Genomic DNA, 17,977 nt, shown 5'->3' with positions numbered 1-17,977 from the left:
TCAGAGCTGCTTCTGTGGGGCTGCCCCCGTCTTTTTTTTTTTTTTTTAATAAATTGAGGTGTCATTCACAAAGGGCTGCATTTTTTGAAAGATTTCTTACAACTATGGCTGGGTGTTTAGTCTCCCAAGAAGGGTCATTGTAACTTTATTGTAACTTTAGAAGTGACTTCTGAAGTCAAGTGGTCTTTAACTTTGGGGACTATTTTGCATGTAAGTGCTAATTCAGATTTAAGCTTGAGTTATCGCATATCATCCCATGAATATTGACAATGGACAGAATACCTTTCCTGTAGTTTCAGTTCTAGACTGAAAAGCTTGGGAAGAAACTTCATTTTCTTTTTTGCACAAATCAGAAAAATAGCTACTGTGCAGAGTTTCCTTGTTGACCTCAGCAGGTGAACTGGACTGCTAGTTTTAATTCAGACTAGATTGGATGGCTTTTATATTTTCACAGGTATACATAGACTCTCCATTTTCATCAACATCCATTAGTTATTGAACTTTATGAACTGGCATTGAGACATTACAACAGTGTTTTGTTGCACCAACTTTATTAATTTTTACAGTGCAATACATGTTATTTTTCAGAGACAAACCAAAGTTTAATTTCTCAAGGTTCATGCTGTTTACTTCAGCAGCATTTGATGGAAGATCTTTTATACACATTTGTAATGGATAAAAATAAACCAGACTGCAAATCCTTTTTCTTTTTTAAAGCAAACCATGTACCAAGTTTTTTGGTTCAAATTGTGTAGGATAAGTTAAATTGCATTCTGTTAACCAAATATGCCTATTTCTGTAAGTATAGTTATGTTGAAATAAAGTTTTAAAACATTTCATGGCTTTGTTTATTATTGGTATATCAAGTAAGTCAAATTTATTTGGCTGAAATTACAAGTGTACTAAAAATTTTCAAAATCTTTTACCCAAGGTAACAGTAACTCACAGTAAGTGGAAAGACTGTGGCACACATTGTCTTTTGGGCTAACAGTCCCAGCGGTAGTGGTTTCAAGCCTTTCTTTCTATAATTTGTTTTCTGGGAGGTGGAGATGAAGGTCAGGGAGAAAAAACCTGCAGACCATTTACAGGAGGTTTTCCATAGTAATTTCTTTCCAACTACAGATCCCTTTTATAGTTTTAATGTACATACCCCGTCACAGTCACAAGCCTGATATTAATTTTGACTTATAATTGGGAAAAGATGTACTGAAGAGAAAATTAGAAGTTGCATTGAATATTCACTAGTTTAAGGATTTTCCTGTATTCAATGGAAATCTGAGAAGAATATGAAAACCATGAAAAACTGATAAGCCATATTCTAGTAAGATTGTTTGCTTTGTTAGTGGAAATAAACAATTGTGCTGTATGTTGAAGGCTTAGATATTTCTGTGGCCTTTAGAAAGAGGGAGAACAAGTTGGAGAAACATCAGAACAACTGGATTGCATTTTGTCTTGATGCATCAAGTGACCTATAAGATCGTGAATCAGAAAAGAATGGATTTTTCTTGTTGAATTGATGAGCAATTCACCTTTACCCTCCTGTAAGACTCTCAGCAAAAAGAAAAATGAATTTTCAAGCATTTATTTTATTGGTATGGTTGAATCAACAGGAAGTACAAAAGTTTTCTGCATGGTGCAAGGATATATGGGGAATTTATCATGAATATTTAAATGTTATTGATGTGTGACTTAGTTTGTTACCTTTAAGTTATCAGTGTATTTGGTTACAAGTGTATTTCTCCTGTCCTTTGCCACTCTTTTCTCAGAGGTTCACCCTGTTTTAATTTTTTACTTGTACCATTTGTTTATCCTTAACCTCTTGCCATTCTTGGATTCTGCCCATAGTCTCACTAAGAGCTTGACCCTAATTTGTAGGTAGAGTTAATGGTACAGTATTACGAGCTCCCCTCCAATGTTACCTCACAGCTCTTATCTTCAGCTCCGTAAAGGCAGGTTGGCAAAGATGCTATTAATAATGGTAGTAAGAACAATGTGCTGATCTTTAAAAAGGATTTTAATGTTCACTGTATTAAGTGCTCTGTGGCCCTTGTTAGAGTTGTGTTTACAATAGGCCTCTCTTCCTTATTATTGTAATTGGGCAAATAAATTTTAACTTTATTAAACCTGTTTCTTCATCCTGAAAATGGGGTAATATGGTCCTTGTATCCATAGAGTGGGTTTGAGTGTGAATACTTACTGAGCACTTAGTCTAGTGCTTGGCGTGTAGTTTTAGTGTTAAGACTTTTCCCACTAGATAAGAGAGTAAATATCCTTACATATATAAAGTCGTTCCTCTGTTTGACTTGAGTAAGTTGTATAATCCACCTACTTGTCTTATGTGTCTTGTAAAATAGTAGAGTTTTAATGTTAAAGTGGTATGTGGGCTTTTGTGTCCACAACTTTACTAAACTATGTTGTAGTGTCCATAAGAATGCTTTTGTGTTCATTGCTTTGCTCAAGCACCTAAAATTGTATCTGGCCCTCAGAAGGGCAAATAGGTGCTATTTGCCCAGGCCAAGAATAATTGTGTGGGGGGTGGTTTGTGGAGTGTATGTGTATGTTTCCTTGATTTCATCTAATTAATATTCAGTAGTAGTTGTAATTTTAAGGTTCTGATAATGCAGAAATCTCTTTGTTCATAGAGTAGGATATTTTTCTGAATGCATTAAAAAGTCAATGTAGCAGGAAATAGCAAGTCTTGAGAAAGAGATTTCGTTAAGAAGCTGTAGCTTGAGAAAGATTCAGACTTGAAATTGCAAAAATGGTATACCCTGAAATCTTGTGTACCCCTTTGGGATCCACCATTCATACTTCTAGTATGTACACATTATGTAGTGGGACGCCAGAAATTAAGTTGCTAGCATACCTCTTCATCTCTGAGTACTTCAATTTGTATCTCTTAAAGGATTAGGGCATTCTCTTGTACAATTATGTTATAATGATGAAATTCAGGACTTTAAACATTGTGAAGTCACTCAGTCATGTCCAACTTTTTGTGACCCATGGACTGTAGCCTGCCAGGCTCTTCCGTCCATGGGAATTTCCATGTAAGAATACTGGAGTGGGTTGTCATTTCCTTCTCTAGGGATCAAACTCAGGTCTCCCACATTGCAGGCAGACTACCATTTGAACTACCAGGTAATCCCATCTTTAAAGATTAGTGTAGTCTTTAATCCACAGTCTATGTTCCAAGTGTGCCCCATGAAATACTAACCTTTCACAGCCTCCCCACTCCTAATCCCTCATCACCTTTGGTTGTCAGTTTTCTTTCATTGGAAACAACTCCACAGCTTTTGTCCTTGACAACATTAAGAGTTTGAGGAGTGCCTGCCAGCTGTCTGTGGAGTATTGTAATTGATTCCTCATGCTTCAGAGCAGGTCATGCATCTTGGCAGGAATAGTAAGTACTGGCACATTACATCAGAAGACACATGCTGCTGTTACTGGTGTTTTAACTTCTGTTATTTGATTAAGGTATTGTCCATCATATTTCTCCACTGCAAAGTTATTTTTTCCCTTTATAATTCTGTGGGATGATATAGTGAAACTATCTTATTCTTCAACACACCCATTGATTATATAGCATCTATTGATTTTTGCTTAAATCAGTTACATAACTTGTAACTGGTATTCTCTATCAAAGAACAGCTTTTTCCCCCCATAGACCTAGGTGCTTGTTTCATGTGCCGATTACTCACTTTAAGCTATTCAGTAGTGGGGGATACCCTTCTAAGCTAAGTGAATTCTCCAGGCCAGAATACTGGACTGGGTAGCCTTGCCTTTCTCCAGGGAATCTTCCCAACCCAGGGATGGAACCCAGTTCTCCCACATTGCAGACGGATTCTTTACCAGCCGAGCCACAAGGAAAGCCTAGGAATACTGGAGTGGGTAGCCTGTCCCTTCTCCAGCTGATCTTCCCAACCCAGGAATTGAACGGGGGTTTCCTGCATTGCAGGCAGATTCTTGACCAACTGAGCTATCAGCTGCAAATTAAGACAGAGGTCCCTGCTCGAGCATGAGCTACAACAGTAGCTGGAATTTGCCATTTATAGTGAACTAGTGTGGGGATGCCAGCAGGACTTCTATTTGCATGGAAGAACAAAGGTTTTTCTGATGTGATACAGCACATCTTACATACATGGAGAGTAAGGCAGACAAGTTTACCTACCTAGTAGCAAGCATGGGGCCTTGCAGTTAACAGGAGCAGAGGCAGCTATAGTGATTGCATTACCCAGGGATTGGAGGGAGCCAAGGGTGTGAATCTGCACTGCTTAGTACTGAGATAGACTCTTTGGTAGAGGTAGTAATGAACATGATTTTTCTGTAGGTCAGTCGTGGCAGCAGTGGAGTGCTGAGGCTTGCATGTTTCTGCTCTGTGGCCTGTGTGCAGGAGTGAAATCACACTAAAGGGAGCTGTTGTTGGAGAGGAAGGGACTGGCTGACTTCACATATGAGTAAGCTAGCCTTATTCATGATCCATGTGAGCCACCCCTGGGGATACCTGTAAATAACTGGGAAACATTTTGCATGGAACTGGAGATCTCACATGAACATGCAGGAGTAATCCTTTTCTAAGTACCAAGCACTCTTCTGAACACATTGCATTAACTCAGTCCTCTCAGCATCCCCAAGAAGTAGGCTGGTATTCCCACTTTACCTCCTGCAAACAAGCAAATTGCCTAGTGTCATGCAGTGTGGCAGGTCTGTGCCACACTGCTTTCCTGATTAAGTGAGGAATATTACATGGGGAGATGGATGCTGTGGTAAATGGAGCAACTAGGAGTGGTGGTGAAAAGGATTTCAGCCTAATCTGAAGGTTTTCGATTTATAATAATGTGTTATTTATATTAACATGATTTAAGCAGCCTTCCCTCTATCATAATACCTAACCAGTTCATAATATCTAACCAGAAGCTAAACATAACTTTTATATGCCCAGCAGGCTTTCTCTCCTATTCTGTTTCTGTTTTTGTGCCAGTACCATACTGTTTTGATTACTGTAGCATGGACATGGGCAACAGACTGGTTCCAAATAGGAAAAGGAGTACGTCAAGGCTGTATATTGTCACCCTGCTTATCTAACTTATATGCAGAGTACATCATGAGAAACGCTGGACTGGATGAAGCATAAGCTGGAATCAAGATTGCTGGGAGAAATATCAATAACCTCAGATATGCAGATGACACCACCCTTATGGCAGAAAGTGAAGAGGAACTAAAGAGCCTCTTGATAAAGTGAAAGAGGAGAGTGAAAAAGTTGGCTTAAAACTCAACATTCAGAAAACAAAGATCATGGCATCTGGTCCCATCACTTCATGGCAAATAGATGGGGAAACAGTGGAAACAGTGTCAGACTTTATTTCTTTGGGCTCCAAAATCACTGCAGATGGTGACTGTAGCCATGAAATTAAAAGATGCAAGACACATTGTTATATTCACTAAGACAAAGCAATGTGGGGAAAAAAACACTCTCCTTGAGAGCCCCAGACCCCTTTCTCCTCCTCAGGGACCCTGGACTTCTTATCAACCTACCTAGTAATTGACTCTCAGCATGTTATAATACTGCATTTTCCTCAAGGTGATGAACATGCTGAAACCTTGTGATGGATGAAAATGGCTACAGAATCTTGGCAGCCCTTCCCGTCAGCCTGAGTCCCAGCCACCACTGCAGCTTGCTCTGATCAGTAGAACACAGCAGAGTGATGGCTGTGCTATTTGAGCTTCAGCCTCCAGAGGCCTTGTAACTTCTGCTGGTGCTCATTCTGAACACCATCACCTGTGAGCGAGCTTGAACTGGCCTCCCTGAGGATGAGATCCTAGGTGGAGTGAGCCATGGGAAAAGACCCAGGTTTCCCAGCTGCTGACAGCCATCCCAGCTGAAGTTCCTGACGTGGAGTGAGGTCTGCAAATGGATGTCCCGTAGAGCATGAGAAGCACTGAGCTGAGCCCAGATTAAACTGCCAGGCCAAAGAATTGGAACAAAGCTTGTTTCAAGTCACTAAATCTGGGGGTGGTTAGTCACTCAACAACGGATGTGGACGAGATGGTTGGATGGCATCACCGGCTCAATGGACAGTCATTTGAGCAAACTGCAGGAGATAGTGAAGAATAGGGAAGTCTGGCAGGCTGCAGTTCATGGAGTTGCAAAGAGACACAACTTAGTGATTGAACAGCAAAGAATCAAAGCAAAGCTTGTTTAAAGTCATTGTTTTGGGGTGGTTAGTTACTCAGCAACAAATGTGGATACAAACCTAATTATGCCCTCAATGTAGTTTTAAAAGAAGCATTTCCAATTGACAAATGAGCAACTGTACCTAGAATTTTCTGAACCCATGCTGAGTTAGTGAGTTAGTAAATGGGACTGTTTAGCATTGTTTTCCTTTGTTGAGCAATCTCATCCAAGTTCCCATGCTATAAATTTTGTGCTTATATCTTGGAATTAATTTACATAATAGTTTTTTTCATCCAGTGAAAAAGACATTTTCCTTACCAAGTATTTCAGTAAAATATACTATCTGGTATTTAAAGGAAAGTAGTCAGCATTTCTCTAATTTTTATTGTGTTGAATATTTAACCTTAAAGTGAACAATAGAAAATGATAAATCTCTTCCAGCTAGATGTTAAATGTTGAGAAAACTGGAGATAATAAAAGGCTTCTAGTTGTGCAACTAAGATCCCCTTTTAGTGAAAGTCAGTAAGATATGAAAAGGAATAGGAAACAGGATGAGTGCTCAAGGAGAAAGGCAAGGCCATTTTTAAACAATTTTAAGGCCAAGTTAATTTTTTAAATAATTGTTTTTGAAGCTATTTGACATGTGAATAAATAGAAACCACTAGTTTTTAAAAGTCAGTTTCTTTTTTAGGATAATTTACTGGTGTATTTCTCTGTGTATTTGCATTGCGAATTTCCTGTGAGTCAGAATTGTGGGTCAGGTTCTCCACGCATGCTGTGATCTGTCCGTGGTACTTGGCAAAGCTCACTAGCAGTGTGTAAACATTCCCAGCCAGTCACGAAAGCACTTTCGATTTAAAACTATCTGAGATGGTAAGACAGCACAGAATTCACAGTGGGACACAGTTTGGACAGCACTGCTGAAGTGAGCAAGGGTGCAGCACATCTCGCACTCACGTGCTAGCTCTGGAGTATTCTTAGGCTGGAATTACATATGGGAGGATTCAAAGGAAGCTAGAGGGAGAACTAAGAACTAGTGGAACTAAGGAAATTGTTACCTTTGAGATCTTCAAAATGGGCTGCTTTTCTGAGATGTGTCCCTCCTAAGGTTGAAAAGTTCTCGCCTTTAGATTTGAAATGGATTCTAGTATATACAGGGACTGTTGTGTGGTGGTGATAACACTAGGTGCTGTTAGAACTGTTACATATTTTGATTATGCTGGTTAATGAGCTTATACATATATTAAAATCCAGAGAACTGTACATCGAAAGGGGAAAAAGTGAAGTTTTACTGTATAATTAAACCCACAAGGTGCTGGAGCACAACTGCTTGGGTTTGTTTGGAATCACAGATCCATCACTTCTTAATTCTGGGCTAATTACATGAACCTTAGCTTGCAATCTCTAAATGCAGGTAATAACAATACCTCCAGCATGGGGTGGTTGTAAGGATTCAGTTAATGTAAAGGGCTTAAAAGTGCCAGGCTCGTTGTACATGTTTAATAAGATCTATTAGTAGTATTAAAAGACTATAAAGAAATAGGCGCTCTATGGGTTATCATATGATCATAGTAACTGTGAATAGCCTCAAATACAACTGCCCTGAGGTTCTGTCTTTAGGCAGGATAGGAAGAAAAATGTCAGTGCCAAGCAAATTTAATTCTTTTGTCTTGCTATTTTTTAGGGAAGGCAAAACCAACTGCCAAAACAAAAAAGTTCTCTCTTTTTCCTAATTCATTCATTCATGCTGGCTGCTTTCCAGGGACTTACTGAAAGCTTAGGAAGGATTTTGGCAATTTCTCATGTTCACAATCACTTGATGATGTGGTCTGTAGCACGTGTGTGTGTATGTGTGTGTGTGTCTGTCTGGTCTAAGTTTTCTCAGCCCTACCAATGTTTCTGGCCAGAGGTACTGACAGTATCTGTGATTAAGCATCATCTTATACCTACCAGTGAGAATACTACAGCAAAATGCTTCCACCAGGTTAAACAGCCAGAAGGTAAATTCTGAGAATTGTTTGAGAAGCAGAAGGAAACTTCTGAAAAACAGGAAACTGTGGCTCCAAGACATTGGTTTTTTAAGGATGGTCTAGACCTAAAAATAGTCAGATCATGAAACTTCTGTTCTAAATGAGAAAATATTGATGGTCTTTGATATGAAGGGACAAAGTGAAGCATCATTCCTATATGATGTTAAAATACTAATCTCGAGCCCTTCCCACCCACTGCCAGGCATCAGTGGACAGACAGCAGGACAGAGACATTAACAGCAGGCAGAGGTGCTGCTGGGCTCACACCGGCCCGAAGTCTTGTTTTTATTGTTTAACCATTACGCTGACATTTGAGAGAAAACAATCCCTCGGGGAGGAGGAGAGCAGCCAAGAGAAAATGGAGCAGTCTGAGAAAGAATGGAAATGATCGTTGCTCCACAAGACACAGCCAGGTGGGAGAGAAGCCAGGGTAAATGAGCAGAGGGCGTCTACAAAACAGCTCGCCTCAGCTGGAGCACGGGGTGCCTGCTCTGAAGCAGTGAGAGGTCTGCCACGTCTGGCCCCACTGGAGCTCCAAGTTAGTCACCTGCAGGAAAGCAGCGTGATTTCCAGCCTGCAGAGAGTGAGTGATCAAACACAAGCACCCAGGATTGCGTCTGTGCTGCGCTTCTCGGCTGTCAGGGAAGAGTTGCAAGTTACAGAGACAAGTTAGACACTGGGGAGCTACACAGTAAAGCCCCACTGATTGGTAGGGCTTGCTGGTGATGATGAAGAAAAACTAAATGTGTTAAAAACATCACTTTGTCTCAGAAACTGAAGAAAATGCTGCTGTTTTACAGAAGGGAGGAAAGATATGGAACTTTAAAGATAAAACTGCATTTAATATCAGAGAAATCGAAAAGCTCTTTGATGGCACATTTTTTACTTCTTCTAAGGTGTCATGAATACAAAAGAGGTGACATGCTGAACACAAGTCTGCAGAACCAAGTAAACGAACTAGTATAAAATTTGCTTAATCATTTTCTAGTCCCTCAAAACAACCCCTGTTCTGTGGACATGAGGGGCTGTCCTGACACCTTGCCATTAATATCTGCTCTCCTGATTCCTGTGTGCTGCCACAGTATAAATGATTAGAGATAGGAAGTCAGTCTTCCTCCTGAGATCAGTGGATTAGGAAGTATCAGTAAGCTGGCTGATGCTCAGAAGCCAACACAGTAGGAGAACTTTCTTGAAGCAAATCCCCACTGGATCAATTGGATACAGCAACTGGGCTATCATTCTGGGCTGCACTAGGTTGCCTGAATGTGTTATAAATTAATAGCAAATCCTAGCACCAGTCTCCACTGTCTATGCTCAGAGGGCCTTTTTCATCTGAGGTCTTGTAACCAACCTTTCTTGGCTTTCCTGTCTGTTTTTGCTGAGAATCATAAAAAGGATTGAGAAATATTTAGTGTCATTCCCTCATTTTATAGATGAGAAAATGAAGACCCAAAGAGATTAACTAATACAACCAGTGAAACTGAGATTTACCTAGTAAATTTTACTGTTTGAAACTTAGCAAGATACCTTGGAACATTTTTAGATATGCCTCAATCTAACCATAACCATTGAATATTAGAAGCAAGAGAAACCTGAGGATATAAACTCTGAACATTTAAAAGTGGAATCTTTGTCAAGCTGTCTAAAAGCCTGTAAGTTTTCAGCTAAATAACAGCATCAGTTTTGGGGTTCTGTATTTTTCTAAAATGCACATTTACCATATTATCTTCTTGTCTAGATTCAGGACTAAGCTACAAACTATGAACAGTACATAGAAATGTAATGATCACAATTTTAACTTGTAAAGTTAACAGTTTTTCATTCTCCAAAGTAAACTAGAAATCAACTACCAATCATTTTCTCAACTTGGGAAGCTACCACCCTCTAGAGGGTGGGTCTGGAAATGCCAGGGGGGGGTCACCAGTGTCACAATGAATAATGGGGCAGGGCGTTTATGCTACATGCTAGTGGCATTTAGTATCTAGGGATGAAGGATGCACATTCCCCAAGGATGCACATCTGCCCAAGGATGCACACCTTCCCCAATATGCCAATAGTATTCACTTTGAAACACAATGAAAGTGAGATCTATAAAGTGTTTTTGTTTGTTTTTTTTTTAACCAGTTTCATTTTTAAATACCATTTATCCAACAATGACTTACTTAGTGAGAAGGGGGCTAGAGTGTACCTGTTGACAGAGAACCTGGACTATTAAGTTCATGGTAAACCTGAGTCTACAGGAAGTTCATGGATCTGCATTTCAGGCCAGCCTATTCCACAAGCATTTATCTCAACACTGGGACCTGGGACTTGACTCACCAATTCATTGTCCACAGCTATAGTGCCACTTGCTCAACTAAGCATACATAAAGGTACAGACTTCTGACTGGTGTAATGTTTTATGTACAGTGTTTACAGGCAAATGCTGAGAAAATAGCTGAAGTGCTCTTATCCTTGCAGAATAGATCTCAGATACCAAAAAGATATCAATCATTTTCTAAGATCTTCGGGCACTTTTAGATTACATAAGGGAAACTTCTACCTGTTTTCCAGATTTCTTTCACTGTTTCTTCCCTTAAGTAATAAACATCTGACTCTGCATTTCCATCTACATCCTCCAGCTTCCCCATGGTGGGGTGTGGCCATCGAACTGTTGCCCACTGGGCACTGTGATGCGGGCAACTTCCAGCTTTTCCCTTCTTTTCAGCAGGGTAGCTGCGTGCTCTTCACTCTCTTCTCATTGCTGTGTAAGGATGACAACCTGAGCAATCACCTTAGACCCAGAGACGGAAGCCATGGAGTGTTCCCCAGTTGGGTGCTTGGCTGACTACCTGAAGCACAGCCACTTACTCATTTCTCTTTCATTTAAGCCAGTGTATTTTGGAGACATTGACTTTCTGCCATTTTCTCTTACACCAACTGCTAAGCTGCTCTTTAGATTCTAAATAAGAAATGCCATCTGGTCTCAATAACAAATACTAGTGGGAGAAATGTATGTTACATTCAGGAGAATCCTGAATGTAACAGAACTCCTTTTTAGGTATGTTTGAATCACAGATAACACACATGTACATACCCTACTTAAAAATAAAATGTGTTTACAAACAATTCATAAAAAGAGGCATGGTCCTTGGTAGGTTGAAAAGGGTGAGGGGGCTTTATTACAGTGATATTTAATAAAATGCAATGTGATGTACACAGTACATTCTATATAGTTCATCTTTAATGTGAACAGGTCCGCTTCATACAACTATCTTTTTTTCTTTTTCTGCAGATTGTACAATGTCAGAACTGTCCCTTGAGGTGTATAGCATCAGAGGTACAGTCCTTAAACTCTGGCCTTACTGCTATCCAACCTATGTAGGCACACGACAGAATACAGATGGTGTAGGCAAGCATCCTGTTAAAACCATCCTGTTAAAAACACCAAACACAGCTCCAGATGGAGACCCAAGGGAAGCTACTGCTGTCTCCATTTTTTTTTTTAAAGCATACAATGCATTTGTGAAAATGTACAGATTCATTTTCAGAGTAGGTTGCATCTTACGAATAATCTAGCATGTATTTCTTAAAATTTTCAGTTAATGTCAGTTAAGGCTGCATATACATCATATTTTTATGCATAAAATACATATTTTTATACATGACTATAAAAATATGCTAAACATCAGTGTGTATGTGTTTGAGCTGCTCAGTCGTGTCCAACTCTTTGGGACCACATAGACTGTAACCCACCAGGCTCCTCTGTCCATGGGATTCTCCAGGCAAGAATACTGGAGTGGGTTGTCAGTTCCTTCTCCAGGGGATCTTCCTGACTCAGGGATGGACCCAGGTCTCCCACACTGCAGGCAGTTTCTTTACCGTCTAAGCCACCAGGTAAGCCCCAAACATCAGGAAGGCTACATTAGTCCCCTTTTGAAAAGTGCTTGGTATAAAATTACCTGCAGAGGAGAACTTGATGTCAGCCACTGCTTCAGATTCCTCAAATCCTTCATCTAATGTGATGTCTTAAGCAACAAGAGGAGGAAATCCTGCCATTCTTTCTTCACCCATTGGAACCTTCCATTGGGAGGAGATGAAGTTATTTAGAAATTCAAATGAAACCCCTGATAACTCTAATATTAAGTTAAGGCCCTGATAAGATAATACTGTACAGGTTATCAAGAATAAAACCATTTTAAACATTAAACTATTGGAAAAAATCCTTAATCACTTCTAGATCAAATGAAAAGCCCAGGAGCTCTGTGACAGGATGAAGCCTATGGATCCCAGTGATGAGGGCCCCATGGCATCCATCTGGTGGTCACCTCCAGACAGCAGAATCTTGTTTTATTAGCTTACACTGTTTTGGCAGCCTTCCATAAAGCTTTAGACATAGTAACTGGGCAATTAAGGCAACAACCTTCCAAACACCTCAGTTCTTACAGGCCTAGCTGGACAGAAGTTACTCCCCGCCTCATTAGAATTGAAGGGTACCTGGTAAATGGGTAAGATTCAGCTCTGTGTTTACAAGTGTTTCCATGTATTGGAGGCATTAATAGATCTCTTTGTGTTTAGTACCAAGGACACAAAGATGGTACAATATGGTCCCTGATCCCCCAGGGAATCAGAAGGTGGAAGTAGCAAGTAAATAATTTATAGGGTAAGAAAAGCGATGAAAGTCATCTATTAAGTACTATGGTTGTGAAGAGAGTAATGAATGTGATTTGGTCAAGGGAAACATGAAGAGCAGAATTTTGAAAAATAGATTACTCAGTGCAAAGGTATTGTGGTTTAGAATCATGTACAGACACAAAAACTGGAAAAAGGATGATGAGTTCAGAGAACTGTAGTTTAACTGTGCAGAGTATGTTAGGTGTACGTGTGTGTGTGTGTGTAATAGTGATGAAGCTATCAGTTGAGATTTCTCTCAGTAATGTGGAACTAACAAGGAATTATATGCAGGGAAGAGAAAAGAATAAAAAATAATACTGTGGGAATTCCCTGGTGGTCCAGTGGCTAAGACTCTGCGCTCCTGATACAGGGGGGCTGGATTTGATCCCTGGTCAGGGAACTAGATCCCACATGCCACAACTAAGACTCTATGCAGCCAAATGAATAAAAATAAATGTTAAAAAAAAAAAAAGTTCATTCCTTTAAAAAAAATAATAATAATAATACTGTGACCTGCTTTGTATTTTGGAAAAATTTGTGTAGTGCAGGTTTTGTCAACCTCAGCACTACTGACCTTTTAGGCCGAGTAATTTTTTGTCAGAGGAGGCTGTCCTGGGTACTGCATGAGTTTTAGCAGCTTCTACTCGGTGTCCATCAGGTTGTGAAAACCAAAACTGTCTGCAGGCTTTGACAAATGTTGCCTTGCGGGAAGAGTCAAGCCTGGTTGAGAACTACAGCTGTAGTGGGGTGAGGGTGGGAGGAAGACAATAAAACTGGAATTTAGGAAATAGCTCATAATTTCAGAAAGCAGGCTACTGTTTGGACTGTGAGCCTGATCTCAGTGTTGATTAGGAGGCAGGATTGACTTTGACTTGGGAGATGAATGAAAACCAGAAGGCAAGGCGGAGACACAGAGCGGCCCAAGAAACTGTATGATGAGGGGAGAGAAACCTGAGTGTCGCTTTGAGAAGTATCAGTGAGTCCACCCTGACGACTACACAGATGCATGAAGGTGGAGCCCTCCCCTCAAATCCTACATGTGTCTGGAGCATCAACTTTAGGCCAGTATTTCAGTGGAGTCTTAATTTCACTCTGGCTTTTTTCGTTAGTCCAGAGAGAAAGAAGCATTTGCTTCTGCAGTCAGGTTGGTTTTATCCTGGTTGAAAGGCAGGTGTGACTCATTTATAGCTGTATGAGCATTCACTAATGTAACTCACATCTGCACTGGATGCAGCTGGTGTTTTTGCAGGAGCTCTGTCCCGGCCCCCTCCTCATCACCACAAACACACGGCAGGGACAACGGTGCCTGGGCACTGGATCTTCTCCACAACCGCATGGTGTGGTCACAACAGACAGAGGTAGAGGACTTGCCCAAAGTCACAGAGCTTCACTGAGTGGTGGGGCAGAGCGGGACGTGAACCCAGCCTAGCTCCAGTGAGCTGAACCGTCATGCACTACAGGCTAGCCGACGGTGTGTGCGCAGGTCTGCCGAAAGAGCCGCAAACCGGCCCAGCCTCTGGTGAACGTGCACCGATTTCAGCGGCACAGAAAGGCCACGGCAGGGACTGCAGAGGATGGGAGGTGAGGAGCAGGAGTCGGCGTGATTGCAAAGAAGAGGAAGGAGCGGGACAGAGTTTTGTTTTGTTTCTGAAAGATCAGAGAGATTTTCACACACTGCTTCACAGGTCAAAGGAAGGATCAAGTAAGCAGGAGAGAAGATGTACGATAGTCTCTAAGTGTCTGTGATTAAGAACCTGGGAGGAGAGCTTTTCCACCCAGACAAGGGCTGCTAAGCTCAGCACTCACGTGTGGACCCTGTTGTGAGGGGCTGTCCTGTGCATGCATTATGCTTAGCATCATCTCTGGCCTCCACCCATTACATGCCAGTAGCATCACCCCGTTGTGAGAAAATCCAACGTCTCCTCACTCACATTATCCAGCGCAACTTTTTGAAATGATGGGACCACTGGACAGTTGAAAAGTGGCTAGTGCAAGTAAAGAACTAAATTTTAAAGTTTTATTTAATTTTAATTAACTTATTGAAATAGCCACATGTTGGCTATTTAGCCACATAAGGCTACCATATTGGACAGTGTCACCTAGAGAAAATCCAGCTCTGTCAGTATCCTGGGATCAGTCTAATCCAACATCCCTTTTCTTATCAGAGCCCATCTCACTTTATAGTCAAAATCCTCAAGGTGAACAAGGTCAGAGAGAGCTAGCTGATGGTGTAACAGATGGTTCTGTCCAACAAAGGCTTTTTATCAGGGCTGTGGAACTATCCACAGTGGGTGTTATTAACCTAACTATGCAACCATCAAAGCGTGTTGCCTCACCTTCAGTAGCGTATGACCCGTGTGCTTCTGATATATAGTATCCACCTTGTCCAACGAAACAGGAAGAAAGTTGGAAGCCACAACTGTAAACCAAGCTGACTGGTTTCCCTTAAGAAAGAAAGAAGGAACTTATTTTATACAACAAAAATCTACCAACCAATATAAAACTGGTAAATAAAAACAGGGTCTTAAAAGCACCTACTTTGCAATTATTACAGATGTTTCTTAAAGCCACATATTTGACGTTTCTTCTCAACAAAGCCACAAATCATATTGCATTAGTGAAGAATTCAAATGTTAAATCTGTATAGTAGGGACTTCTCTGGTGGTACAATGGATAAAATCCACCTGCCAATTCAGGGGACATGGATTCCATCCTCCATCCGGGGAAGATTTCACATGCTGTGGAGCAACTAAGCCTGTGCGCCACAACTACTGAGCCAGTGCTCTAGAGCCTGGGAGGGGTAACATGAAGCCCATGTACCCCAGAGCCTGTGATCAACAAGAGAAGCCCCCTGGCTGCAATGAAGAGCAGTCCCCATTGGCTGCAACTAGAGAAAGCCCACACACAGCAACAAAGACCCAGCACAACCCAAAATAAGTAAATAATAATAATAAAAATCTGTATAGCATTCTCATGAGTAAACTCAAAATATAAAGAGGAAGACAGGAGTGGCGGAGGAGTAGAAAGTAAAAGAAGGATTTTCTGGAGAAACAAAGGACTAAAGCTACAAGAGAAACCTCCAAGAGAGCAGACACTGCTTTGTCCCCTGGTTCACTGAACCATGTCCCCTGGTTCAGTGTTTAGAACAGTGGCTTGAACATCAGAGTACTCTAATTAGTTCTACTGAAAAGTTACTACAACATATACTGAATTTACAAGCACTAAGCTGATATGGAAGAGAAATGTGACCAAAGTAGGGAGAGCATGTTTTTAAAGGGAAGCATCCCACCAGCCCCTGCGGGACATTGAAGAATACAGAATGAGGTGCCTGAAACAACTTCAGACTTACAACTTTTCTGAAAACGAAGGAGATGGGTGCCGCAAGGCTAACCAGGCCAAGGGGAGGTGGGGGCCCTGTAGATAGCTTCAGCGCCCTTGACGATGCAGTAATCGGACTCCAGAAGCGTATTGAAAACAGTGGACTTAGCGTTGGTGGCGCCAACCAGGTAGACGTCGCCGCGGTAGTGCCAGGAGCGCTGGAGCGCGGAGATTTTGGCGCTGATGCGCCGCACGTCTCTGAGCACCTTGCGGATCTTGGACGGAAGATTCGCATTGTCCTCCCCGTCCCGTGGCCGGTCCCCGCTGAGATGTTGTGGCTTTCGGTAGCCGCGGGGCGGCAGGAGCCCGGCGCCGATAGTCGTCCCACAGTTGCTCCTGGAGTCGCTGCTGGTAGTCGGGAGTGTCCTGGGACATAAGGGCCACCATGCTTCCCAGCACCATCAGCAGCTTGGGGCCCACCAGGGCGGGCAGGTGGAGCAGCAGGGCGTCGGGCAGATCCAGCAGGTCCACCTTGTACAGCACCAGGGCGGGCTCGGGCCGCCGCAGCGCGGCGCTCACCACCCCCGGAACTGTTCCTGGCTCACCTGAAGGCGCAGGGCGCGCCGGTGGTGCACCAGCACTCAGCAGTGTTGGCACACGGTCCGGGAGCGCCTGCTGGCCGGCCCGTAACTTCTGCAACCGCCTCTCCTCCCCTCGCCGCTGCCGCCGTCGCTGCTCCTCCTCCCGCCGCTGCTGCAGCTCCCGCAGCTGGTCTTGGAGGGTCAGTTCCGGCTCCGAATCCCTGGACGCATTCGGGGAACAGAAAACTCTCCTCCAGGTCAGCCCCTCCTGGGTTACCCCCAGTCGCCGTCGCGCCACGAGGAAGGGCACGTCCCAGGCCCGCTGGGGGCCGGGAGGAGGAGTCGGCAGCGCGTATCCTGGAGGAGCGTCTCCCAGACGCCGTGGCGCGCTCCAGTGGGAGTGGGTCCCCGCAGGAAGCCGCAGAGCAGTCCGCGCGGGCAGCATCATTATGCTGGAGAGGGCAACGGGGCGGAGCCGCCTGGGGCAGGAGCACTGTGGCTGGGGAAGCCACGGGGACAGGCCCGGAGGACCTGAGGATTGTCATTCGTCAGCGTCGCCCTGAAGCTACTTCTCCCGCGTCTAATCGCGTGAGTTCTCTCGATGAAGGCTCTATGACCCAAGAACCCATCTGGAGCGGAGATAAAGACATCGGGGACTTAAGACTAGAGTGTGTTGGTGGAATAGGCTTGCGAGTGAGGGTCTGTTCATTTTCAGGCTTCTTCAGCGCGCCGCCGCTGGCAACACCCGCTAGTAAAAAAATCTTATTTTAAAAATCTTCGTGTTTTTCGTCTTTGGAACTAGGAGAGAAAAAAAAAAAGTTGAAAATCGAATGCCGCAGACTTATAGCCACAACAGAAACCTTTTATCAATACATCTTCTTGGCTTTCCCCCCATGTGTCATTATGCGTGCGCGCTCAGTCGCTTCAGTCATGTCCGACTCTGCGACCCCAGGCTTCACTGTCCATGGGATTCTCCAGGCAAGAATACTGGAGTGGGTAGTCATTTCCTTCTCCACGGGATCTTCCCGACCCAGGGATCAAACCAGCGTCTCCTGCATGGCAGGCGGATTCTGTATGGCTGAGCCACCAAGGATCCCTTGTGTCATTATGTAACAGGAGTAAAAAGCAAAAACTTTTCATTGCCTATATCTGAGGCCGAGTGTATAGGAGCGATCATCCCTCTATGTAAACCGCTTGAAGCGTCGGCCTACAATTTGCGCATG

The 17,977-nt window shown here is 42.7% G+C and overlaps 1 protein-coding gene across 2 annotated transcripts; it reads right to left on the bottom strand.

Moving 5' to 3' along the window:
• Nucleotides 1-534: 534 nt before the first annotated feature.
• Nucleotides 535-17,960, bottom strand: LOC110125046 (nitric oxide-associated protein 1-like). Of its 2 annotated transcripts, XM_070458387.1 has the most exons (5): nucleotides 16,205-17,960; nucleotides 15,192-15,299; nucleotides 12,144-12,261; nucleotides 10,745-10,945; nucleotides 535-8,837 (listed from the first exon to the last, which is right to left on the bottom strand). In XM_070458387.1, exon 1 carries the CDS (start codon nucleotides 17,200-17,202, stop codon nucleotides 16,339-16,341), a length of 864 nt encoding a protein of 287 aa, XP_070314488.1. In that variant the 5' UTR covers nucleotides 17,203-17,960; the 3' UTR covers nucleotides 535-8,837; nucleotides 10,745-10,945; nucleotides 12,144-12,261; nucleotides 15,192-15,299; nucleotides 16,205-16,338. The 2 variants fall into 2 exon arrangements, with proteins under 2 accessions (XP_070314488.1, XP_070314490.1); XM_070458389.1 differs by lacking the exon at nucleotides 10,745-10,945.
• Between the last annotated feature and the right edge of the window lie 17 nt (nucleotides 17,961-17,977).

The sequence above is a fragment of the Odocoileus virginianus genome, chromosome 29 (genome assembly GCF_023699985.2).
Source record: "Odocoileus virginianus isolate 20LAN1187 ecotype Illinois chromosome 29, Ovbor_1.2, whole genome shotgun sequence".
Classification (NCBI taxonomy): domain Eukaryota; kingdom Metazoa; phylum Chordata; class Mammalia; order Artiodactyla; family Cervidae; genus Odocoileus; species Odocoileus virginianus.
This window is presented reverse-complemented; position numbering and strand designations above follow the sequence as displayed.